At 53.3% G+C, this 26868-nt stretch overlaps 1 protein-coding gene across 1 annotated transcript; it reads right to left on the bottom strand.

Moving 5' to 3' along the window:
* On the bottom strand, positions 1-26622 carry LOC145340644 (semaphorin-3F-like; the record flags this gene model as incomplete). Its single annotated transcript, XM_080185113.1, has 14 exons — positions 1-397; positions 2650-2783; positions 4544-4611; positions 9586-9743; positions 13192-13233; positions 14014-14102; positions 15777-15999; positions 18207-18351; positions 19109-19178; positions 22181-22295; positions 22513-22649; positions 23770-23889; positions 24947-25040; positions 26503-26622. Coding segments are annotated over 14 exons (1875 nt in total), but the record flags the coding sequence as incomplete, so codon positions are not given.
* Positions 26623-26868: the final 246 nt, after the last annotated feature.

Raw genomic sequence — 26868 nt, 5'->3', positions numbered from 1 at the left:
TATAAATAAGGTGGGGTGATGCCCCCTCTGCCCCCTGTCAGGCGCCGGTGGTGTTACCACCCCCCCTGGTGGCCACTGCCAGCTCCTGCGTGGTTCTCTTTGGTCGGATGGAGCGCCCACTCTCTACCCAGTAATCCTGGCAGTACTGGCTGATGGCCCCCAGTTGGGGTTTCCGGCGAGGGGGTTCCTCGGGCCAGTGCTGGGGGCCAGAGGAGGAGGAGGAGGACGCAGCCCCGATGACTGCAGCCCTGGCCAGTACGCGCAGGTCCACCCTGCCAGCCGTGTGGCTGAAGCTGTTCTCGGTGCTGACACAGTGGTAGATGGCAGAGTCCCGGAGCGCCAACGAGCGCAGCAGCAGCCCCTCCTCTGTCTTCAGGAACCTCTTGTCCCGCCGCAGCTGTGGGGGGGTGGGGGGGGGTGGGAGAGCAAATCAGAAAAAAAATACACCATTAACGGCTCGTTGCATCTAAAGAGGCCTCCGAACCAGCAAAGTGGCCACAAAACCCACCTGAGGGCTGCATTGCCGCAATGCCTTTCGCCGCCATGGGGCAGGCAAAGGAAGGTCCCCTCGGCAAGACTGCCCCCTGCTGTTCGGCAGGGAAGGTGGGGGAGCCAATTTCCGCACAGCAAGATCCCAGAAACTACGCTGTGCTAACATCCACCACTCCTTCCCTTTGCAGATGACACATTAATAGGCGGAAGGGTCAGTTGCAAAGAGGAAATAAGAAATGGATATTGATAGGTTAGGAGAGTGGGCCTAAAGGTGCAGATGGAGTTTAACATGGATAAGTGAGAGGTCGTGTACTTTGGTTGGAAAAATGGGAAGGCGACTTATTAGCTAAATAGGGAGAGACTTCGGGGAGCTCCGGTGCAGAGGGATCTGGGCGTCTTTGTTCACGACCCACAGAAAGCTAGCGTGCAGCTACAGCAGATAATAAAATGAATGGAATGATGGTATTTACAGAAGGAATAGAATATAAAGGGGAGGAAGAGTGAGGCCGCAGCTGGAGTATCGTGCAGAGTTTTGGTCCCTGTATTTGAGGAAAGATGTAGTGACATTGGAGGCAATTCAGAGGAGGGTCACTGGATTGATTCCAAAGATGCGGGGCTTGAGGTATGAAGACAGATTGAACAGTTTAGGCCGATACTCTCTGGAATTTAGAATGAGGGGAGATCAGATTGAGGTTTGCAAGATGATAAAAGGTCTGGATAAAGTGAGCGTGGAATGGATGTTTCCTCTTGTGGGACATTCTAGGACGAGAGGTCACAGTCTCAGGGATACATGCCTAATGAAGATAGGTTGAGGGAGCTGGGACTCTTCTCCCTGGAGAGACGGAGGTTGAGAGGGTGACCTGATAGAGGTTTATAAAATGTTGAGAGGAATAGATAGGGTGGATTCTCGGAGGCTATTTCCCAGGGCTGAAATGGTCGCTACGAGAGGACACAGATTTAAGGTGCTGGGGAGCAGGTACAGAGGAGATGTCAGGGGTAGGTTTTTCACTCAGAGGGTGGTGAGTGAGTGGAATCGGCTGCTGTCAGTGGTGGAGGAGGCAAACTCACTGGGGTCTTTTAAAAGACTTCTGGATGAGTAAATGGGATCCAGTGGGATTGGGGGTTACAGATAGGTCTATAGATTGGTAGGTGTGGATATGATCAGTGCACTTGTGGGCCGAAGGGCCTGTTTGTGCTGTAGTGTTCTATGTTCTAAAGGGGCAGCAAATTTAAAACAGAGTTTAGGAGAAACTTCTTCTCCCAAAGGACTGTGAATCTGTGGAATTCACTGCCCCAAAGTGCAGTGGGTGCCGGGACAGAGAGTAAGTTTGAGGAGGAGTGAATGGGGGTGAAGGGTTATGGGGAGAGGAGGATATCAGCCATGATCAAATAGCAGAGCAGACTCGATGGGCTGAATGGCCTGATTCTGCTCCTATATCTTATGAACGCAGCACCGACCCTCCCACAGTGCGGCGCTCCCTCGGCACCGACCCTCCCACAGTGCGGCGCTCCCTCGGCACCGACCCTCCCACAGTGCGGCGCTCCCTCGGCACCGACACTCCCACAGTGCGGCGCTCCCTCGGCACCGACCCTCCCACAGTGCGGCGCTCCCTCGGCACCGACCCTCCCACAGTGCGGCGCTCCCTCGGCACTGACCCTCCCACAGTGCGGCGCTCCCTCGGCACCGACCCTCCCACAGTGCGGCGCTCCCTCGGCACCGACCCTCCCACAGTGCGGCGCTCCCTTGGCACCGACCCTCCCACAGTGCGGCGCTCCCTCGGCACCGACCCTCCCACAGTGCGGCGCTCCCTCGGCACCGACCCTCCCACAGTGCGGCGCTCCCTCGGCACCGACCCTCCCACAGTGCGGCGCTCCCTCGGCACTGACCCTCCCACAGTGCGGCGCTCCCTCGGCACCGACCCTCCCACAGTGCGGCGCTCCCTCGGCACCGACCCTCCCACAGTGCGGCGCTCCCTCGGCACCGACCCTCCCACAGTGCGGCGCTCCCTCGGCACCGACCCTCCCACAGTGCGGCGCTCCCTCGGCACCGACCCTCCCACAGTGCGGCGCTCCCTCAGCACCGACCCTCCCACAGTGCGGCGCTCCCTCAGCACCGACCCTCCCACAGTGCGGCGCTCCCTCAGCACTGACTCTTACCAGTTTTCTGTGTGATGTGCGATCTTGCTGAACAAGCCATTTTGTTGTGGCTCTTGGGGATCGGGGCCGACATTCCAGGAAGGTGCTGCTGCCCTCGACACCAAACTGAACCGTGTCCGAAACCATCCGGCTCACTGCATCCAGAAATACTTCAGTTAGACCCACACTGGGAGCACCGTGCACAGTTCCAGTCTCCATATCCCTCAGTTAGACCCACACTGGGAGCACTGTGCACAGTTCCTGTCTCCATATCCCTCAGTTAGACCCACACTGGGAGCACCGTGCACAGTTCCAGTCTCCATATCCCTCAGTTAGACCCACACTGGGAGCACTGTGCACAGTTCCTGTCTCCATATCCCTCAGTTAGACCCACACTGGGAGCACCGTGCACAGTTCCTGTCTCCATATCCCTCAGTTAGACCCACACTGGGAGCACCGTGCACAGTTCCAGTCTCCGTATCCCTCGGTTAGACCCACACTGGGAGCACCGTGCACAGTTCCAGTCTCCGTATCCCTCGGTTAGACCCACACTGGGAGCACCGTGCACAGTTCCAGTCTCCGTATCCCTCGGTTAGACCCACACTGGGAGCACCGTGCACAGTTCCAGTCTCCGTATCCCTCGGTTAGACCCACACTGGGAGCACCGTGCACAGTTCCAGTCTCCGTATCCCTCGGTTAGACCCACACTGGGAGCACTGTGCACAGTTCCAGTCTCCGTATCCCTCAGTTAGACCCACACTGGGAGCACCGTGCACAGTTCCAGTCTCCATATCCCTCCGTTAGACCCACACTGGGAGCACCGTGCACAGTTCCAGTCTCCATATCCCTCAGTTAGACCCACACTGGGAGCACCGTGCACAGTTCCAGTCTCCATATCCCTCGGTTAGACCCACACTGGGAGCACCGTGCACAGTTCCAGTCTCCGTATCCCTCGGTTAGACCCACACTGGGAGCACTGTGCACAGTTCCAGTCTCCGTATCCCTCAGTTAGACCCACACTGGGAGCACTGTGCACAGTTCCAGTCTCCGTATCCCTCAGTTAGACCCACACTGGGAGCACCGTGCACAGTTCCAGTCTCCATATCCCTCAGTTAGACCCACACTGGGAGCACCGTGCACAGTTCCAGTCTCCCTATCCCTCGGTTAGACCCACACTGGGAGCACCGTGCACAGTTCCAGTCTCCGTATCCCTCGGTTAGACCCACACTGGGAGCACCGTGCACAGTTCCAGTCTCCGTATCCCTCAGTTAGACCCACACTGGGAGCACCGTGCACAGTTCCAGTCTCCGTATCCCTCAGTTAGACCCACACTGGGAGCACCGTGCACAGCTCCAGTCTCCCTGTCCCTCAGTTAGACCAAGGGGAGAATGGGGTCTCACTGCCATGGGGAATGGGGAGAATTTGGGACTTGTTCACATGGGAAGTGGGGGAGGATGTGAGACCCACTCGCACGGGGGGAGTGGGGGAGAATGTGGGACTCACTCCCACGGGGGGAGTGGGGGAGAATGTGGGACTCGCTCCCACGGGGGGAGTGGGGGAGAATGTGGGACTCACTCCCACGGGGGGAGTGGGGGAGAATGTGGGACTGGCTCCCACGGGGGGAGTGGGGGAGAATGTGTGTCATTTCCCCATGGCTAGGAAGTGTGGGATGTGGAATGGTAGCCGGATCACAGGTTCAGAATGTGGGTCGGGCATTCGGATTAAGATGAGTGGATATCTTGTCACGCCGGGGTGTGTGTGGGGGGAGTGGTGGGGGAGTGGTGGGGGGGCGCGGGGGTGGTGGTGGTGGGAGAAACCCTTGGCCCCAGAGGAAACTCTGCCAAACCCTCAGTCTCCGCTGAAACATCCCACTTTTCACCGAAACCCCTGCCCCTGCTGCTACTGCTCTCCAAACCTTTCATGTTGTATCCTCTGCACTGCCTCATGGGATCGCCGTGTCGCACGTCCTGTCTCCGACTGCGCCTGTGACACAGACAAGATTACGTTTGATTTTGTGGAGTCACGGCGTGTGTGTGTGTGTGTGTAAGTGAGTGTGTGAGTGTGAAAGTGAGTGTGAGTGTCTGTAAGTGAGTGTGAGTGTCTGTAAGTGAGTGTGTGTGTCTGTAAGTGAGTGTGAGTGTGTGTGTAAGTGAGTGTGTGTGTGTGAGTGAGTGTGTGTGTGTGAAAGTGAGTGTGAGTGTCTGTAAGTGAGTGTGAGTGTCTGTAAGTGAGTGTGTGTGTCTGTAAGTGAGTGTGAGTGTCTGTAAGTGAGTGTGAGTGTGTGTGTAAGTGAGTGTGTGTGTGTGTGTAAGTGAGTGTGTGAGTGTAAGTGAGTGTGTGAGTGTAAGTGAGTGTGTGTGTGTGTGTAAGTGAGTGTGTGAGTGTGTGAGTGTAAGTGAGTGTGTGAGTGTAAGTGAGTGTGTGAGTGTAAGTGAGTGTATGTGTGTGAGTGAGTGTGTGTGTGTGAAAGTGAGTGTGAGTGTCTGTAAGTGAGTGTGAGTGTCTGTAAGTGAGTGTGAGTGTCTGTAAGTGAGTGTGAGTGTGTGTGTAAGTGAGTGTGTGTGTGTGTGTAAGTGAGTGTGTGAGTGTAAGTGAGTGTGTGAGTGTAAGTGAGTGTATGTGTGTGAGTGAGTGTGTGTGTGTGAAAGTGAGTGTGTGTCTGTAAGTGAGTGTGAGTGTGTGTGTAAGTGAGTGTGTGTGTGTGTGTGTGTAAGTGAGTGTGTAAGTGAGTGTGTGAGTGTAAGTGAGTGTATGTGTGTGAGTGAGTGTGTGTGTGTGAAAGTGAGTGTGAGTGTCTGTGTGTGAGTGTGTGTGTAAGTGAGTGTGTGTGTGTGTGTAAGTGAGTGTGTGTGTGTGTGTAAGTGAGTGCGTAAGTGAGTGTGTGAGTGTGTGAGTGTAAGTGAGTGTGTGAGTGTAAGTGAGTGTATGTGTGTGAGTGAGTGTGTGTGTGTGAAAGTGAGTGTGAGTGTCTGTAAGTGAGTGTGAGTGTGTGTGTAAGTGAGTGTGTGTGTGTGTGTAAGTGAGTGTGTGTGTGTGTGTAAGTGAGTGTGTAAGTGAGTGTGTGAGTGAGTGTGTGAGTGTGTGAGTGTAAGTGAGTGTGTGAGTGTAAGTGAGTGTGTGTGTGTGTAAGTGAGTGTGTGTGTGTGTGAGTGTCTGTAAGTGAGTGTGAGTGTCTGTAAGTGAGTGTGAGTGTAAGTGAGTGTGTGTGTAAGTGAGTGTGAGTGTGTGTGTGTAAGTGAGTGTGTGTGTGTGTAAGTGAGTGTGTGAGTGTGTGAGTGTGAGTGTCTGTAAGTGAGTGTGAGTGTCTGTAAGTGAGTGTGAGTGTCTGTAAGTGAGTGTGAGTGTAAGTGAGTGTGTGTGTAAGTGAGTGTGAGTGTGTGTGTGTAAGTGAGTGTGTGTGTGTGTAAGTGAGTGTGAGTGTCTGTAAGTGAGTGTGTGTGTAAGTGAGTGTGAGTGTGAGTGTGTGTGTGTAAGTGAGTGTGAGTGTAAGTGAGTGTGAGTGTGAGTGTGTGTGTGTAAGTGAGTGTGAGTGTGTGTGTGTAAGTGAGTGTGAGTGTGTGTGTGTAAGTGAGTGAGTGTGTGTGTAAGTGAGTGTGTGTGTAAGTGAGTGAGTGTGTGTGTAAGTGAGTGTGTGTGAGTGTAAGTGAGTGTGTGTGTAAGTGAGTGTGAGTGTGTGTGTGTAAGTGAGTGTGAGTGTGTGTGTGTAAGTGAGTGTGAGTGTCTGTAAGTGAGTGTGAGTGTAAGTGAGTGTGTGTGTAAGTGAGTGTGAGTGTGTGTGTGTAAGTGAGTGTGAGTGTGTGTGTGTAAGTGAGTGTGTGTGTGTGTGTGAGTGTGAGTGTCTGTAAGTGAGTGTGAGTGTCTGTAAGTGAGTGTGAGTGTAAGTGAGTGTGTGTGTAAGTGAGTGTGAGTGTGTGTAAGTGAGTGTGTGTGAGTGTAAGTGAGTGTGTGTGTAAGTGAGTGTGAGTGTGTGTAAGTGAGTGTGAGTGTCTGTAAGTGAGTGTGAGTGTAAGTGAGTGTGTGTGTAAGTGAGTGTGAGTGTGTGTAAGTGAGTGTGTGTGAGTGTAAGTGAGTGTGTGTGTAAGTGAGTGTGAGTGTGTGTAAGTGAGTGTGAGTGTCTGTAAGTGAGTGTGAGTGTAAGTGAGTGTGTGTGTAAGTGAGTGTGAGTGTCTGTAAGTGAGTGTGAGTGTCTGTAAGTGAGTGTGAGTGTAAGTGAGTGTGTGTGTAAGTGAGTGTGAGTGTGTGTGTGTAAGTGAGTGTGTGTGTGTGTAAGTGAGTGTGTGTGTAAAGTTTGCAGTGAGCAGGCCCAGGTTGAGTATTTTGCAGCGAAACACAACATAGGTCAGAATTTGCATTAGGAGATTTGGAATTTTTTTTGTTCAAAGTGAAGCTAAAAGGAGTTTATAATTTTGGAAAGTTCTCAACTGAAAGAGGAAAAGAATAAAGAGAGGTTGGCAGCTGTGCTTGGGGTGGCAATATAAGGTCTCCCAAAGGGAGTTCTCTATCGAGACAGCACGGTGAAGAAATGAAACCTTTCGGTATCACAAAGGAAGGAAGTCTCTGGTTGTTTCAGGAAGTGGGGTTTTGGTTCAAGCCTGGGGAAATACTTGTCCTACAGGGGTTGTGTCTTGTTAATAGTATTTTGTAGATTAAATATCTGTAAGGGCCATTGCCTCGAGCAGTGTTTATTTCTGAGTTGAACCATGCAAGAATCTTTTGGGGGAAATATACAAGATTAACTCTAACTGTGGGGTTTAGGTTAACCTGGGACTAACAAAGACTTACAGTTCAGAACAGATTAATTTAGAATGAATATAGTCTTGTAAAAGTACAAAGTACCGGGATTTACGAAGGTATGTTGGCATAGAAACACATATAACCGCCATTAGAGAATTTAAACATGCATTTTTGAAAACGTTATATTCTGTATTAAAAGCATACATCTTGGCCAATGCTGTAAGCATGATGGGATATAGCTAAGTAAGAAGAACCACATTTCTTGAAAACAATGCAGTTATTGAGAGAAGGCAAGGAACTTTCTTATCAGTGTGGGCTTTAGAAAGTATAAGCTTTCCAGACAGTCGAATGAATAGAGTAATTCAATTTTGCTGATAAGCAGTTGCTAAGTAGACAGTGGGAATTCTATGGACCTACACATTTGGGGTTGCTAGGAGACAATGAGAAAAGAACTTTGATATTCTACGACCGATGTATTCACGTGCTGCCAATAAAGTAGTCATTGGCCAAGGTAAATGATTCATACAAAAATGATTGGCTCATGTCCGGTTAGGGTGAGCAGAGGAGGCGGGCAAATGAGTTTTGAAAAATGTGTAATTCTTACGCTGAGAACAATGCGATTTAGAATAATGTGGCCTGTCCCAAATCATTGTCCCACACACAGGCCTGGGAACAATAAAGTAAATTCTCAACCAGAATTAGTATCTCCATGAGATCTTTGTATTTGTTGAGATATCACAACTAAACAGAAATCTCACGAATAAAAGCCAGCATCATACATAGGTCTCTGAAACATTCCTACGTTGTGTAATTGTAATCTTGTGTAGTTAAGTTTTCTTTTCTTTTGTCACCATATGTTCTCATTTCAATATTCAAACATTGCCGTAAGTATATCTGGAATTTGAGATTTCCCGAATTCAGATTCACCAATTATCTTGTGGTCAGATTAAACAGAAAATATCTAGGATTGCTTATGATTAGTCAATGACAGTGGGGTTCTGCAGGGATCTGTGCTGGGACCCCAACTGTTCACATTATATATTAATGATTTGAAAGAGGGAACTGAATGTATTATCTCCAAATTTGCAGTTGATACAAAGTTGGGTGGGAGGGTGAGCTGTGAGGAGGATACAGAGATGTTTCAGTGTGACTTGGACAGGTTGAGTGTGTGGATATCTGCATGGCAGATGCAGTATAATGTGGATAAATGTGAGGTTATCCACTTTGGGAGCAATAATAGGAAGACAGATTATTATTTGGTGTAAATTGAGAGAGGCGGATACTCAGCGAGACCTTGGTGTCCTCGTGTATCAGTCGCTGAGAGTAAGCGCGCAGGTACAGCAGGCAGTAAAGAAGGAAAATGGTATTTTGGCCTTCATAGTGAGAGGATTGGAGTATAGGGATAGGGATGTTTTACTGCAATTGTACAGGGCCTTGGTGAGGCCACACCTGGAGTATTGTGTACAGTTTTGGTCTCCTTATCTGAGGAAGGATGTCCTTGCTATAGAGGGAGCACAGTGAAGGTTTACCAGGCTGATTCCTGGGATGGCAGGTCTGTCATATGAGGAGAGACTGAGTCAGTTAGGATTATATTCACTGGAGTTTAGAAGAGTGAGAGGGGATCTGATAGAAACTTATAAAATTCTAACAGGGTTAGACAGGGTAGATTCAGAAAGAATGTTCCCGATGGTGGGGGGAGTCCAGAACTAGGGGTCAGAGTTTGAGGATAAGGGGGAAACCTTTTAGAACTGAGGTGAGGAGAAATTTCTTCACCCAGAGGGTGGGGAATGTGTGGAATTCACTCCCACAGAAAGTAGTTGAGACCAAAACGTTGTGTGATTTCAGGAAGAAATTAGATATCGTTCTTGGGGCTAAAGGGATTGAGGGATATGGGGGGGGATCAGGATATTGAATTTGATGTTCAGCCATGATCAAAATGAATGGGGGAGCAGCTCGAAGGGCCGAATGGCCTCCTCCTGCTTCTTGTTTGGGTGTTTCCCTTTTTGGGATTTGTCTCGAATTGCAGTTAACCACACACTGCATCCAAACAGGAGGCCGCGATAAAACGGGCAGTCACTGGCACACCAACCAGGAACCGGTGACCCACCCGCACTCCCCCTCTCCCCCACTCCCCCTCCTCCCCCACTCCCCCCTCCCACTCCCCCACTCCCCCACTCCCCCTCTCCCCCTCTCCCCCACTCCCCCGTCCCTCCCAGCACCTACCGTTTCAATGTGGGGGTGTAGCGTGAACAGGACTGACCGTCCCAGGCACAGTAAGGGTCACGGGCCAGACAGCAGTCGGCACACCCCAGGCCGTACCTCGCACACCGGTGAAGTGTCAACTGAGTGACTCCGACCTCTGAGGACACGTACAGCTGTTGCTGCAGGAATCAGACACACACATTACTGCCAGCTTGGGGGTAGATATTTGCATTAGGAGATAAGCGTGGATTTAAAATATAGCCCACCCCTGCAAAAACTAGCACATTGGCTGGGGTCTGACCAGTGTCTCTCAGTCCCCTCTCTCTCTCAGGGAGATATCTGTACACTGACTGGTGTGTCTCAGTCCTCTCTCTCTCTCTCAGGGAGATATCTGTACACTGACTGGTGTCTCTCAGTCCCCCCTCTCTCTCTCAGGGAGATATCTGTACACTGACTGGTGTCTCTCAGTCCCCTCTCTCAGGGAGATATCTGTACACTGACTGGTGTCTCTCAGTCCCCTCTCTCTCTCTCAGGGAGATATCTGTACACTGACTGGTGTCTCTCAGTCCCCTCTCTCTCTCTCAGGGAGATATCTGTACACTGACTGGTGTGTCTCAGTCCTCTCTCTCTCTCTCAGGGAGATATCTGTACACTGACTGGTGTCTCTCAGTCCCCCCTCTCTCTCTCAGGGAGATATCTGTACACTGACTGGTGTCTCTCAGTCCCCTCTCTCTCTCAGGGAGATATCTGTACACTGACTGGTGTGTCTCAGTCCTCTCTCTCTCTCTCAGGGAGATATCTGTACAATGACTGGTGTCTCTCAGTCCCCCCTCTCTCTCTCAGGGAGATATCTGTACACTGACTGGTGTCTCTCAGTCCCCTCTCTCAGGGAGATATCTGTACACTGACTGGTGTCTCTCAGTCCCCTCTCTCTCTCTCTCAGGGAGATATCTGTACACTGACTGGTGTCTCTCAGTCCCCTCTCTCTCTCTCTCAGGGAGATATCTGTACACTGACTGGTGTCTCTCAGTCCCCTCTCTCTCTCAGGGAGATATCTGTACACTGACTGGTGTCTCTCAGTCCCCTCTCTCTCTCTCAGGGAGATATCTGTCCACTGACTGGTGTCTCTCAGTCCCCCCTCTCTCTCAGGGAGATATCTGTACACTGATCGCCTCACTATAGGAAAGATGTAGAAGCTATTGAAAGGGTACAGAGGAGATTTACAAGGATGTTGCCTGGACTGGGAGGCATGCCTTATGAAGTTAGGTTGAGGGAGCTGGGACTCTTTTCCCTGGAGAGACGAAGGTTGAGAGGTGACCTGATAGAAGTTTACAAAATGTTGAGAGGAATAGATAGGGTGGATTCTCAGAGGCTATTTCCCCGGGTTGAAATGGTCGCTACGAGAGGACACAGATTTAAGGTGCGGGGAGGGAGGTTCAGAAGTGATGTTAGGGGTAAGTTTTTCATTCAGAGGGTGGTGAGTGAATGGAATCGGTTGCCGTCAGTGGTGGTGGAGGCGAACTCGCTGGGGTCTTTTAAAAGACTTCTGGATGAGTATATGGGGTTTAATGAGATTGAGGGTTATAGATAGGTCTGTAGGTTGGTAGGTGTTGATGTGATCGGCGCAACTCGTGGGCCGAAGGGCCTGTTTGTGCTGTAGTGTTCTATGTTCTATGTTCTATGACTGGTGTCTCTCAGTCCCCTCTCTCTCTCTCTCAGGGAGATATCTGTACACTGACTGGTGTCTCTCAGTCCCCCCTCTCTCTCTCTGGGAGATATCTGTACACTGACTGGTGTCTCTCAGTCCCCTCTCTCAGGGAGATATCTGTACACTGACTGGTGTCTCTCTCTCTCTCTCTCTCTCTCTCAGGGAGATATCTGTACACTGACTGGTGTCTCTCAGTCCCCTGTCTCAGGGAGATATCTGTACACTGACTGGTGTCTCTCAGTCCCCTCTCTCTCTCAGGGAGATATCTGTACACTGACTGGTGTCTCTCTCTCTCTCTCTCTCTCAGGGAGATATCTGTACACTGACTGGTGTCTCTCAGTCCCCTCTCTCTCAGGGAGATATCTGTACACTGACTGGTGTCTCTCAGTCCTCTCTCTCTCTCTCAGGGAGATATCTGTACACTGACTGGTGTCTCTCAGTCCCCTCTCTCTCTCAGGGAGATATCTGTACACTGACTGGTGTCTCTCTCTCTCTCTCTCTCTCAGGGAGATATCTGTACACTGACTGGTGTCTCTCAGTCCCCTCTCTCTCAGGGAGATATCTGTACACTGACTGGTGTCTCTCAGTCCTCTCTCTCTCTCTCAGGGAGATATCTGTACACTGACTGGTGTCTCTCAGTCCCCTCTCTCTCTCAGGGAGATATCTGTACACTGACTGGTGTCTCTCAGTCCCCCCTCTCTCTCTCTGGGAGATATCTGTACACTGACTGGTGTCTCTCAGTCCCCTCTCTCAGGGAGATATCTGTACACTGACTGGTGTCTCTCTCTCTCTCTCTCTCAGGGAGATATCTGTACACTGACTGGTGTCTCTCAGTCCCCTGTCTCAGGGAGATATCTGTACACTGACTGGTGTCTCTCAGTCCCCTCTCTCTCTCAGGGAGATATCTGTACACTGACTGGTGTCTCTCTCTCTCTCTCTCTCTCAGGGAGATATCTGTACACTGACTGGTGTCTCTCAGTCCCCTCTCTCTCAGGGAGATATCTGTACACTGACTGGTGTCTCTCAGTCCTCTCTCTCTCTCTCAGGGAGATATCTGTACACTGACTGGTGTCTCTCAGTCCCCTCTCTCTCTCAGGGAGATATCTGTACACTGACTGGTGTCTCTCTCTCTCTCTCTCTCTCAGGGAGATATCTGTACACTGACTGGTGTCTCTCAGTCCCCTCTCTCTCAGGGAGATATCTGTACACTGACTGGTGTCTCTCAGTCCTCTCTCTCTCTCTCAGGGAGATATCTGTACACTGACTGGTGTCTCTCAGTCCTCTCTCTCTCTCTCAGGGAGATATCTGTACACTGACTGGTGTCTCTCTCTCTCTCTCTCTCTCAGGGAGATATCTGTACACTGACTGGTGTCTCTCTCTCTCTCTCTCTCTCAGGGAGATATCTGTACACTGACTGGTGTCTCTCAGTCCCCTCTCTCTCTCAGGGAGATATCTGTACACTGACTGGTGTCTCTCAGTCCTCTCTCTCTCTCTCAGGGAGATATCTGTACACTGACTGGTGTCTCTCAGTCCTCTCTCTCTCACAGGGAGATATCTGTACACTGACTGGTGTCTCTCAGTCCTCTCTCTCTCTCTCTCAGGGAGATATCTGTACACTGACTGGTGTCTCTCAGTCCCCTCTCTCTCTCTCTCAGGGAGATATCTGTACACTGACTGGTGTCTCTCAGTCCTCTCTCTCTCTCACAGGGAGATATCTGTACACTGACTGGTGTCTCTCAGTCCCCTCTCTCTCACAGGGAGATATCTGTACACTGACTGGTGTCTCTCAGTCCTCTCTCTCTCTCACAGGGAGATATCTGTACACTGACTGGTGTCTCTCAGTCCCCTCTCTCTCACAGGGAGATATCTGTACACTGACTGGTGTCTCTCAGTCCCCTCTCTCTCTCTCAGTTCCTTACCCTTTTGGATGAGATTTGAATGGTTTTGACAGCTGCAGGTTGCTGTGAAGATAAAGAATAAAGAGTTAAAGTTGTAAAAAAACTGCCTTTCCGCCTCCTGTGTGTGTTTCTGCCCCTTCCCCAACTTTCCCCCAGTCGCAAACTGGGACCCAGCCACATAAACACAGTGGCTCCCAGAGCAGGTCAGAGGCTGGGAATCCTGTGGAGAGTAACTCAGCTCCTGACTCCCCCCCAAAGCCTGTCCACCATCTACAAGGACACAAGTCAGGAGTGTGATGGGATACTCCCCACTTGCCTGGATGGGGGCGGCTCCAACAACACTCGAGAAGCTCGACACCATCCAGGACAAAGCAGCCCCGCTCGATCGACACACTAACCACAAACACTCACTCCCTCCACCCCCGACACACAGTGACAGCCGTGTGTACCATCTACAAGATGCACTGCAGCGACTCACCGAGGCTCCTTAGGCAGCACCTTCCAAACCCACCACCTCTACCATCTAGAAGGACAAGGGCAGCAGATACCTGGGGACACCCCCCACCTGGAGGTTCCCCTCCGAGTCACTCACCATCCCGACTGGGAAATATATCGGCCGTTCCTTCACTGTGGCTGGGGTCAAAATCCTGGAACTCCCTCCCTAACAGCGCCGTGGGTGTACCTACACCACACAGGGACTGCAGTGGGTTTGAGAATGCGGCTCACCCACCACCCCCTCAGGGGGTGGGGAATAAATGCTGGACCTGGCCTGGGTCCCTGGTGAGGGATGGGGGTTTGGTTGGTTGGTTGGTTGGGGGGGGGTCAGAAATCAGTCACTCTTACCCGGAATACCTGGACCTCCTCCAGGGTGAGCTCCTCGATCTCCAGCTCATCTTTGGGGAGCACAATGACTTTTTGTACAGTTCCTCGGTCTGTAATAAAGGGGATGTGGGAGATTAACCCAGAACAAACAGAGAAACATCCAAACTAGAAGCAGGAAGAGGCCATTTGGCCCTTCGAGCTGCTCCCCCATTCATTTTGATCATGGCTGATCATCAAATTCAATATCCTGATCCCCCCCCCATATCCCTCGATCCCTTTAGCCCCAAGAGTGATATCTAATTTCTTCCTGAAATCACACAACGTTTTGGCCTCAACTACTTTCTGTGGGAGTGAATTCCACACATTCCCCACCCTCTGGGTGAAGAAATTTCTCCTCACCTCAGTTCTAAAAGGTTTCCCGCTTATCCTCAAACTACTGTTCCAAAGTTAAGTTTGTGAAGTTGGAATGTGATGTTGATAAAGATGTAAAAAGCTGTAAAAATGTGAGAGGGAAAAGCATGGTCTGGTCCCTTTAAAAGCTGGTGTTTAGTTCCAGTGTGCGGAGGTTTAAAATGAAAAGTACACACAGAGTCCCAGACTGAAACATTGATATCAAAAAGTCAAGCAGTCGTCTAGACAAAGACAACCTGTTGTTATTTAAATTAGCCCAATCAATTTACAGCAGGCACTTCGCTACCAAGAACCTGTAAGATTTGAATGTGATGTTGTTGACAAAGGCAGACCAATCCTGTTGTAGGAAAGTTGAAAGGTCATCACTGATATAAAAGAGAGCAAAAGGGGGAAAAACAGGAGATAGCAACTGCCACTTCTCAAACCTCGAGAGGGTCTCTCCACCCTGTAAGAATCAGATATCTCTAAAGAGAACGTACCATCTAACCAGAGAAAGGTACCAAATCAGAGAGAACTCACAGATGGAGAAATCAACCGAGAAACTCCAGGGTTTTTTTTGTACGACTAAACTCTATTATATTTTTTGTTAATGAATGGATATTGTATTTATTTGAACAGCATTTCAGTAGAATCTGATTTTATTCAGTGTGTTACTTGTTTAGCTAAAGCTCCCGGTTGGTTAAATAAATAAATAGTTAAGTGTTTATTTTAAAGTGAATGCTGGGTATTTCTGTGAGTTACCCACTAAACGTTACTGAAGGACAGTTCACACCGTCCCATAGACTTTTCACAGATTACAGAGCGAGGGATTCCTCTTTGGGGGATTTGTCATTCTGTCTTAAAAGGTCCTCCCCTTTGATCACTGTTGAATGACATTGGTCACAAGTTGCCTCCTCCCCGCACCGCCCCCCCCCACCACCCCACCCCACACCCGGCTCCCTGGGGCAGGAGAGGGGAAGCCTTGACACCAAGTCTGAGGCATTGCCTCACCCACGATGCCCTCCATTGCCGAATAGCAGACTAGACTTTGCCTCCTCTCAGCCCGGTTTGGGGAGAGGTGGGGGCAGTCAACGCCGGGTGTACTGTGTCACCACAAGACCGAAGGCTACCACAGTCGAATAGTACACTGCAGAAATGACTCTCCCCCACAGCCGGTTTGGTCGTCAGGGGAGAGGAGGGCGAGTGGGGGGTGGGCGGGGGTGGAGGGGAATGGGAGTGAAACAAGGCAAAGATCCCCCCCCCCCGAGCCCTGTGAAGAACTTTACCCCCGTCCGCATCCCAATTCTACTCCCCACCCCGCTCTGGGGAAGCGGTTGCCATGGAGGCGGGCAGGGGGAGGCGGGGAGGAGGTTGACCCGCTCTCGGTGACCTACCTGTCCCGAGGAACAGCACCTGGTAACGGCCGTCCACGGCATCCACCTGGTCAACAGCAATGGTGGTGAATTGGTAATCGGTGTGGGTTCGGATCACCAGGGGTTTCCGGTGCAGCGGATATACCGGGTTATACATCAGGGGGTGCATCCGGATAAACAGGGACACCTCATCCGGATAGTCCCTGGTCGACGCCATCCCAGGAGTGAAGGAGCCGCCCGGACACTGCAGCACAGAAAGATCCCACAGTCAACGCACCGTAAAACGAGAGGGATTTTCTTACAAAGAAACATCGGAGCAGGAGGAGGCCATTCGGCCCTTCAAGCTGCTCCCCCATTCATTTTGATCATGGCTGATCATCAAATTCAATATCCTGATCCCCCCCCATATCCCTCGATCCCTTTAGCCCCAAGAACGATATCTAATTTCTTCCTGAAATCACACAACGTTTTGGCCTCAACTACTTTCTGTGGGAGTGAATTCCACACATTCCCCACCCTCTGGGTGAAGAAATTTCTCCTCACCTCAGTTCTAAAAGGTTTCCCCCTTATCCTCAAACTCTGACCCCTAGTTCTGGACTCCCCCCACCATCGGGAACATTCTTTCTGAATCTCCCCTGTCTGAATCCACACTGGGGAGGCCACACCTGGAGTTACAGTGTACAGTTTTACTTAAGAAAGGATATCCTGACACTGGAGGGGGTGCAAAGGAGATTCACTAGGTTAATTCCGGAGTTGAGAGGGTTGGATTATGAGGAAAAACTGAGTAGACTGGGGCTATACTCATTGGAATTCAGGAGAATGAGGGGAGATTTTATAGAAACATATAAGATGATGAAGGGAATAGATAAGATAGAAACAGGGAAGTTGTTTCCACTGGTGGGTGAAACTAGAACTAGGGGGAATAGCCTCAAAATAAGGGGGAGCAGAGTAGAGGGGTTGTAGAGGGAAACAGAAAGACAGAGAGACAGAGAAAGAGAGAGACAAAGAGAGAGAGAGAGATCAGTTGAAAATAGACCATAATTTAACATCTCAGCGTCAATTTCCTTCTCAAACCCACTGCAGTCCCTGTGTGATGTAGGTACACCCACGGTGCTGTTAGGGAGGGAGTTCCAGGATTTTGATCCCAGCCACAGTGAAGGAACGGCCGATATATTTCCCAGTTGGGATAGTGAGTGACTCGGAGGGGAACCTCCAGGTGGGGGGTGTTCCCAGGTATCTGCTGCCTTTGTCCTTCTAGATGGTAGAGGTGGTGGGTTTGGAAGGTGCTGCCTAAGGAGCCTCGGTGAGTCGCTGCAGTGCATCTTGTAGATGGTACACACGGCTGTCACTGTGTGTCGGGGGTGGAGGGAGTGAGTGTTTGTGGTTAGTGTGTCAATCGAGCGGGGCTGCTTTGTCCTGGATGGTGTCGAGCTTCTCGAGTGTTGTTGGACAGGCCGGCCACTAGATGGAGGCATTTCTCCATCTTGAAAACAGACCTCAAACACAGACTGATTGTGAATCTCTCCCTCAGCACCGACCCTCCCACAGTGCGGCGCTCCCTCAGCACTGACCCTCCCACAGTGCGGCACTCTCTCAGCACCGACCCTCCCACAGTGCGGCACTCTCTCAGCACCGACCCTCCCACAGTGCGGCACTCCCTCGGCACCGACCCTCCCACAGTGCAGCGCTCCCTCGGCACTGACCCTCCCACAGTGCGGCGCTCCCTCGGCACCGACCCTCCCACAGTGCGGCGCTCCCTCGGCACCGACCCTCCCACAGTGCGGCGCTCCCTCCGCACCGACCCTCCCACAGTGCGGCGCTCCCTCAGCACTGACCCTCCCACAGTGCGGCACTCCCTCAGCACCGACCCTCCCACAGTGCGGCGCTCCCTCAGCACCGACCCTCCCACAGTGCGGCGCTCCCTCGGCACCGACCCTCCCACAGTGTGGCGCTCCCTCAGCACTGACCCTCCCACAGTGCGGCGCTCTCTCAGCACCGACCCTCCCACAGTGCGGCGCTCTCTCAGCACTGACCCTCCCACAGTGCGGCGCTCTCTCAGCACCGACCCTCCCACAGTGCGGCGCTCTCTCAGCACCGACCCTCCCACAGTGCGGCGCTCCCTCAGCACTGACCCTCCCACAGTGCGGCGCTCCCTCGGCACCGACCCTCCCACAGTGTGGCGCTCCCTCAGCACTGACCCTCCCACAGTGCGGCGCTCTCTCAGCACCGACCCTCCCACAGTGCGGCGCTCTCTCAGCACCGACCCTCCCACAGTGCGGCGCTCCCTCAGCACTGACCCTCCCACAGTGCGGCGCTCCCTCAGCACCGACCCTCCCACAGTGCGGCGCTCCCTCAGCACCGACCCTCCCACAGTGCGGCGCTCCCTCGGCACTGCAGTGTGGAGGATTAGGAGTTGCTTATCGAGCTGAGGTGATTGGGTGAGACACTCACTGATCCGGGGCGTGGGTACGGCACCCTCCCGGAATACGGCACCCACTGGTAGTGTAAACCCTCCTTGTGAGCAAAGGGTCCATTGAACGCGGTCCGAATATCGGCCATCGAATACACACAGACAGCAGAACCTCGAAACACTGACCTGCCGAGTGAAAGGGGAGAGGCTTAGCACGATAGTGAGGGAGCACAGAGCAGAGGAGAGGAGGGAGCTCAATATCAGGGAAAGAGGATAGGGAGGGTGTGCAGGGGCTGGAGGAGGTTACAGAGATAGGGAGGGGTGTAGGGGCTGGAGGAGGTTACAGAGATAGGGAGGGGGTGTAGGGGGCTGGAGGAGGTTACAGAGATAGGGAGGGGCTGTAGGGGCTGGAGGGGGTTACAGAGATAGGGAGGGGGTGTAGGGGGCTGGAGGAGGTTACAGAGATAGGGAGGGGGTGTAGGGGGCTGGAGGAGGTTACAGAGATAGGGAGGGGGTGTAGGGGGCTGGAGGTTACAGAGATAGGGAGGGGGTGTAGGGGCTGGAGGGGGTTACAGAGATAGGGAGGGGGTGTAGGGGGCTGGAGGTTACAGAGATAGGGAGGGGGTGTAGGGGCTGGAGGGGGTTACAGAGATAGGGAGGGGGTGTAGGGGCTGGAGGGGGTTACAGAGATAGGGAGGGGGTGTAGGGGGCTGGAGGTTACAGAGATAGGGAGGGGGTGTAGGGGCTGGAGGGGGTTACAGAGATAGGGAGGGGGTGTAGGGGCTGGAGGGGGTTACAGAGATAGGGAGGGGGTGTAGGGGCTGGAGGGGGTTACAGAGATAGGGAGGGGGTGTAGGGGCTGGAGGGGGTTACAGAGATAGGGAGGGGGTGTAGGGGCTGGAGGGGGTTACAGAGATAGGGAGGGGGTGTAGGGGTCTCTTACCCAGACGTGGAGAAGACACCAAATATGAGCGGATTCTTTTCATCTTGACTCGCCTGAATAAAAACATCTCCTGGAGACAGAGAGGGAGAGAGAGAGACAGAGAGGGAGAGAGGGGGAATAAATTAGTGAAATGTTGATGTTTGGAGTGAGTTTGAGCAAACAGAGTGAATGAGCAGAGGGAGGGAAATGCCGATATTTACTCAGGAATGAAGTTCTGTTTGAGTCTCCCTGCCGTCCCTGTCCCTCTCCGCTCTCGGGGTGACACAGTGGGTTAGCACTGCTGCCTCACGGCGCCAGGGACCCGGGTTCGATTCCCGCTCAGGTCACTGTCTGTGTGGAGTCTGTACATTCTCCCCGTGTCTGTGTGGGTTTTCTCCGGGTGCTCCGGTTTCCTCCCTCAGTCTGAGAGATGTGCCGGTTAGGGTGCATTGGCCGTGCTAAATTCTCCCTCAGTGTAACCCAAACAGGAGTGTGGCGACTAGGGGGATTTTCACAGTAACTTCATTGCAGTGTTAATGTCAGCCTACTCGTAACACTGATAAATAAACTAAAATTAAACTAACCAGAATTTAGCAATGCCGGGCTGTTTCCCTGAAGGGAAGGCTGTGACGAGCGGCGTTCCACACAGATCACTTCTGGGACCTTTGTTGTTTGTAGTTTTTATAAATCATTTTGAGGGAAACGGAGCCGGTCTGATTAGTGAGTTCACAGAGAACACAAAAATCAGTGCAGATAGTGAAGAGAATTGTGACTGGAAACAGCAGGATATAGACACGGGCGGGGGGACATGGGCGGAGAGATGGCAGATGGAGTTTAATCCGGACAAGTGTGAGGTAATGTAAGTCCAACGCATGTCGGAATTACACAGTAAATGGCAGAACCCTGAGGAGTATTGATAGGCAGAGGGATCCAGGCGTACAGATACACAGGGTCACTGAAAGTGGCAGTGCAGGTGGAGAAGATAATCAGGGCAAAGTTTTAGAAAAAAATTATTAGGGATAGGATTTATAGTTATTTAGAGAGTAATGAATTGATTGGAGATAGTCAGCATGGTTTTGTAGCGGGTAGGTCGTGCCTTACTAACCTTATTGAGTTTTCTGAGAAAGTGACCAGAGAGGTGGATGGGGGTAAGGCAGTTGACGTGGTATATATGGACTTTAGTAAGGCGTTTGATAAGGTTCACCATGGTAGACTTCTGCAGAAAATGCAGATGTATGGGATTGAGGGTGATTTAGGTAATTGGATCAGGAATTGGCTAGCAGATAGGAGACAGAGGGTGGTGGTTGATGGAAAGTATTCGTCATGGAGTTCGGTTACAAGTGGTGTGCCTCAGGGATCTGTTTTGGGGCCACTGCTGTTTGTAATTTTTATAAATGATCTAGATGAGGGTATAGTTGGGTGGATCAGTAAATTTGCTGATGACACCAAAGTCGGAGGAGTGGTAGATAGTGAAGAGGGGTGTCATAGTTTACAGAGAGACTTGGACAAGTTGCAGAGCTGGGCCGAGAGGTAGCAGATGGAGTTTAATGCGGAAAAGTGTGAGGTAATTCACTTTGGCAGGAATAACAGATGTGTCGAGTATAGGGCTAACGGGAGGACTCTGAATAGTGTGGATGAACAGAGGGATCTAGGTGTATGTGTACATAGATCCCTGAAAGTTGGGAATCAAGTCATAAGGTTGTTAAGAAGGCATACGGTGTCTTGGCGTTTATTGGTAGGGGGATTGAATTTAGGAGCCGCAGCGTCATGTTGCAACTGTACAAAACTCTGGTGCGGCCGCACTTGGAATATTGTGTACAGTTCTGGTCCCCACATTATAGGAAGGATGTAGAGGCTTTGGAGAGGGTGCAGAGGAGGTTTACCAGGATGTTGCCTGGTATGGAGGGGAGGTCCTATGAGGAGAGACTGAGGGATTTGAGGTTGTTTTCGTTAGAAAGAAGGCGGCTAAGAGGGGACCTTATTGAAACATATAAGATGATTAGAGGTTTAGATAGGGTGGACAGTGATAGCCTTTTTCCTTGGATAGAGAAAGCTAGCACGAGGGGGCATAGCTTTAAATTAAGGGGTGGTAGATATAGGACGGATGTCAGGGGTAGGTTCTTTACCCAGAGGGTGGTGAGGGATTGGAATGCCCTGCCTGCTGCGGTTGTAAATGCGCCTAGTTTGGGGGCGTTTAAGAGATCTGTGGATAGGTTTATGGATGGAAAGGGATTGGTTTAGGTTAGAGGGTCATTGTTTTTTTAACTGGTCGGCGCAACATCGTGGGCCGAAGGGCCTGTTCTGCGCTGTAATGTTCTATGTTCTATGTTCTATGTTCTATGGAAGGCATACGGCATGCTTGCCTTCATCGGCCAGGGCACTGAGTTTAAAAATTGGCAAGTCATGTTGCAGCTTTATAGAACCTTAGTGAGGCCGCACTTGGAATATAATGTTCAATTCTGGGTCACCCACACTACCAGAAGGATGTAGAGGCTTTGGAGAGGGTACAGAAAAGATTTACCAGGATGTTGCCCTGGTACAGAGGGCATTAGCTATGGGGAGAGGTTGGAGAAACTTGGTTTGTTCTCACTGGAGGTTGAGGAGGAGACCTGATAGAAGTCTACAAGATTATGAGAGGCACAGACAGAGTGGATAGTCAGAAGCTTTTTCCCAGGGTGGAAGACTCAATTACTAGGGGGGCACAGGTTTAAGGTGTGAGGGGCAAGGTTTAAAGGAGATGGATGAGGCAGATTTTTTACACAGAGGGGGGTGGGTGCCTGGAACTCGCTGCCGGGGGAGGGAGTGGGGGTGGGGGTGGGTACAAGAGAAACATTTAGGGGGCGTTTGGACAAATCCATGAATAGGATGGGAATGGGGGGATATGGAGCGCAGACGGTTTTAGTTCAGTCGGGCAGAAATGGTCAGCACAGGATTGGAGGGCCGAAGGGCCTGTTCCTCGTGCTGTACTGTCTCCCCCTCAGCCCCCCCATCTCCCCTCTCTCCCTCAGCCCCCCGCTTGCCCTCCCCCTCTCTCCCCCAGCTCCCCCTCCCCCTCCCCGCTCACCCCAGTTTATATGGGGAACGGCCACTCACTCAGTTGGTCAAAGTGTGTCTCCACTCCGTCTCTCCCTCTGACGGAACAAACTAATCTCGCCTTCAGGAATGTCGTCCATTTGTTAACCAGTGACCTCTTACCCCCACTGTCGTTCTGTCAATGGGAAAGATCACAGACACATCCCGATTTATGTTAATAAACCAAGCAGAAAGTGAGAGAACCTTCCCTCAATGTAACCTCCTCCTGTTCCTGAGCAACAGGCACGAGAGGGGCTGAATGGCCTCCTCCTGTTCCTGTGTAACAGGCTGGAGAGAGAGGGGCTGAATGGCCTCCTGGAGCCCCCCCAGGACACGGGGGGACAGATACTAACCAGGCAAACACGAGCGACTCGGGAATACACCTGTCCACCCCCGGATTCTGTCGATTTCTCCCGGAAGAAGAAATACAGTTTATCGTCACTCTGTTCCGCCGAGTCAGGAATCACTCTCGCTCGGATAAAGATCGGATCTGGAGAACATCAGGAGATAGAATCAGAACCCAAACAAAACCCTCAGCACCGACCCTCCCACAGTGCGGCGCTCCCTCAGCACCGACCCTCCCACAGTGCGGCACTCCCTCGGCACCAACCCTCCCCACAGTGCGGCGCTCCCTCAGCACCGACCCTCCCACAGTGCGGCGCTCCCTCAGCACTGACCCTCCCACAGTGCGGCGCTCCCTCAGCGCTGACCCTCCCACAGTGCGGCGCTCCCTCGGCACCAACCCTCCCACAGTGCGGCGCTCCCTCGGCACCGACCCTCCCACAGTGCGGCACTCCCTCGGCACCGACCCTCCCACAGTGCGGCACTCCCTCGGCACCGACCCTCCCCACAGTGTCGCGCTCCCTCAGCACTGACCCTCCCACAGTGCGGTGCTCCCTCGGCACCGACCCTCCCACAGTGCGGCGCTCCCTCGGCACCGACCCTCCCACAGTGCGGCGCTCCCTCAGCACTGACCCTCCCACAGTGCGGCGCTCCCTCAGCACTGACCCTCCCACAGTGCGGTGCTCCCTCAGCACTGACCCTCCCACAGTGCGGCGCTCCCTCAGCACCGACCCTCCCACAGTGCGGCGCTCCCTCAGCACCGACCCTCCCACAGTGCGGCGCTCCCTCAACACTGCCCCTCCCACAGTGCGGCGCTCCCTCAGCACCAACCCTCCCCACAGTGTCGCGCTCCCTCAGCACTGACCCTCCCACAGTGCGGTGCTCCCTCGGCACTGACCCTCCCACAGTGCGGCGCTCCCTCGGCACTGACCCTCCCACAGTGCGGCGCTCCCTCAGCACCGACCCTCCCACGGCACTGACCCTCCCACAGTGCGGCGCTCCCTCGGCACCAACCCTCCCCACAGTGTCGCGCTCCCTCAGCACTGACCCTCCCACAGTGCGGTGCTCCCTCGGCACTGACCCTCCCACAGTGCGGCGCTCCCTCGGCACTGACCCTCCCACAGTGCGGCGCTCCCTCAGCACCGACCCTCCCACGGCACTGACCCTCCCACAGTGCGGCGCTCCCTCGGCACTGAATCCAAGCTGATGTGTCCAGTATATGAGTTTCCCCAGATTTTTATTTGGGATCTTGCTGTGCTTTTTCTTACCATTGAACCAGCGTGAATCATATTGTTCCGTACGGATGGCTGGTCTCTTTCCCAGACTCCGGAACAAGGCTGCATCCATGCCCATGAAGTCAATGTGCACACCAGCGTACAGGTTTCCGTCTGCGGAAGTTTCCAGGAGGTGGGGAGTGGGAGGAAGGAATAGAGGTTTTAAAACTTCTTCAAACACTAAATCATCGTTACAACTGACAAAGGAGGGTCTGGAAGACATTTTACAGCATTTGTATGCTGTGCAGCGCTCCCACAGCACTGACCCTCCCACAGTGCGGCGCTCCCTCGGCACCGACCCTCCCACAGTGCGGCGCTCCCTCAGCACTGACCCTCCCACAGTGCGGCGCTCCCTCAGCACCGACCCTCCCACAGTGCGGCGCTCCCTCAGCACCGACCCTCCCACAGTGCGGCGCTCCCTCGGCACCGACCCTCCCACAGTGCGGCGCTCCCTCGGCACCGACCCTCCCACAGTGCGGCGCTCCCTCGGCACTGACCCTCCCACAGTGCGGCGCTCCCTCGGCACTGACCCTCCCACAGTGCGGCGCTCCCACGGCACTGACCCTCCCACAGTGCGGCGCTCCCTCGGCACCGACCCTCCCACAGTGCGGCGCTCCCTCGGCACCGACCCTCCCACAGTGCGGCGCTCCCTCGGCACTGACCCTCCCACAGTGCGGCGCTCCCTCGGCACCGACCCTCCCACAGTGCGGCGCTCCCTCGGCACTGACCCTCCCACAGTGCGGCGCTCCCTCGGCACCGACCCTCCCACAGTGCGGCGCTCCCTCGGCACCGACCCTCCCACAGTGCGGCGCTCCCTCGGCACCGACCCTCCCACAGTGCGGCGCTCCCTCGGCACCGACCCTCCCACAGTGCGGCGCTCCCTCGGCACCGACCCTCCCACAGTGCGGCGCTCCCTCGGCACCGACCCTCCCACAGTGCGGCGCTCCCTCGGCACTGACCCTCCCACAGTGCGGCGCTCCCTCGGCACCGACCCTCCCACAGTGCGGCGCTCCCTCGGCACCGACCCTCCCACAGTGCGGCGCTCCCTCGGCACCGACCCTCCCACAGTGCGGCGCTCCCTCGGCACCGACCCTCCCACAGTGCGGCGCTCCCTCAGCACCGCAATGTGTGACCTCTCACCCCTGCGGGGTGGAGGTTTAAGGTTACTCACCGACAATGGCCGCCATGCTTTCCTCCTTGGGGTCGTACGGACATTTTCCCTTCCCGGAGATAAACCAACCCGGAACAAGACGGAAAATGTAATCCTGGGGTGGGAAAAGAGGGGAAAATCACCGGGTTAGCGCAGGTCACAGGTCACGGGGTCATCACGTGGGGGGAGGGGGGTCACACTAACTGGAGTGCTGGGGTCAGTGGACAGGGACGGCCAGAATGACCACTGAACCAGTTTGGCACTGGTTCCTGCAGTCTCCCTATCACCTGGAACATTCTGGAACTTCCCAGCCATCCATGGGATCCTCCGCTCCCTCCCAGGGTGCACCTCCCCCATCGCGGGGTCCGCCATGTTTCTTCCTGGCTTCTGACTTCCCGACAGACGGAGCGCTGTGTCCGATTCGTCAGCCGTTAAAGTCGTGGGATTTTTACAACAAGGAGACAGGCCCTTCGGCCCATCGAGTCCGTGCTGGCCATCTATCTATTCCTATCCCAATCTCCAGCACTCGCTCATCCCAGTGTTGTGAGGGGTTCCCGCCTCTCCCACACTCCCAGGCAGCGGGTTCCAGACTCCCGCCCCACTCTGAAACAGGTTCCTCTTCAAATACCCCCAATATCTTAGAATCCCTACAGTGCAGAAAGAGGCCATTCAGCCCATCAATCTGCACTGACAACAATCCCACCCAGGGCCTTCCCTCCCACATAATCTCCTTAACACTAAAGGGTAATCCCATCCAGATCCAGTCACTGGAACCCCCCAAGTATTTACACCCTTAATCCACCCTAACCAGCACATCATTGGACACTAAGGGGCAATTTAGCACAGCCAATCCACCCTAACCTGAACATCTTAGGACTGTGGGAGGAAACCGGAGCACCCGGAGGAAACCCACGTAGATATGGGGAGAATGTACAGACTCCACACAGACAGTGACCCGAGCCGGGAGTCAAACCCGGGTCCCTGGCTCTGTGAGGCAGCAGTGCTAACCCACTGTGCCCCAAAATATCTCCATATCGCTCTATCATTGCCCCTCAGAGTTTTATTCACCTCACTCAGGTCTACCCCCCCCCCCAGCCTTCTCCACTCCAAGGAGAACAAGTCCAGTTGAACCAGCCCTCCTTCTCAGCTGGGACACTCCATCCCACACAATATTCTGATGAATCTGCTCAGCTCCCCCCCCCCAGAGCAGTTACATCCTCCTACACAGATGGGGGTACAAACATAGACCTGGCGAAATGATACTGTCCCCCCCTCCCCATCCCGTGAGTTCACAAACAGGGAAAATTAAATCAGCTGGAGGAATTTATAATCAGCGCTTCCCATGTAAACATGTCACACTCAGATCCCTGTGATGCCCCCCGCAGTCGAATGTCCCACTTCCCCTTCCTGCGGCTGGAATCTCTCACGTGCCATGATCAGTGGGCAGGAGGGAGAGAGACAGAGGGGGCACGGCTAACATACAGCGAGCATCGTAACACCAGAGGTACCCCCCCCACCCCCAACGAACCTCCTCCCCTCCCTCTGCCCACCCACGCCCGCACCTCCCGAGCACCTACCTCAGAGCGCCACCCGCGGTGGATGTAGGCGCAGGTGGGGTTGAAGGCGCCCGTGCCACAGGCAAAGAGGTGTGTCCGGTTCCAGCGCTCGATCAGCCGGATGTAGTTGGCGCACTCACCCTGGGAGCACGGGGGGGCAAACGGTGAGGAGGTTAGTGTGGAAGATTAACAGGTTGGTTCACAGCGAGGGAGGAGACCGGAGGCTACAGTAAGGCATAGATGGGTGAGTCAGATGGGCAGCGCAGTGGGCAGGCAGTGTTTAATCCTGACGGGCGCAAGGTGATGCAGGAGAGGAAAAAGAGTATTTAATGAACGGGGGCATACTGGGAAACTCAGAGGGAGCATGGGATCCCGATTCACAGATCC

Source organism: Carcharhinus amblyrhynchos, unplaced genomic scaffold (genome assembly GCF_965287045.1).
Source record: "Carcharhinus amblyrhynchos unplaced genomic scaffold, sCarAmb.v2.hapA chromosome_1242, whole genome shotgun sequence".
In the NCBI taxonomy this organism is placed as follows: Eukaryota; Metazoa; Chordata; class Chondrichthyes; order Carcharhiniformes; family Carcharhinidae; genus Carcharhinus; species Carcharhinus amblyrhynchos.
The sequence above is the reverse complement of the archived record's forward strand: the minus strand, read 5'-3'. Positions and strand labels throughout refer to the sequence as shown.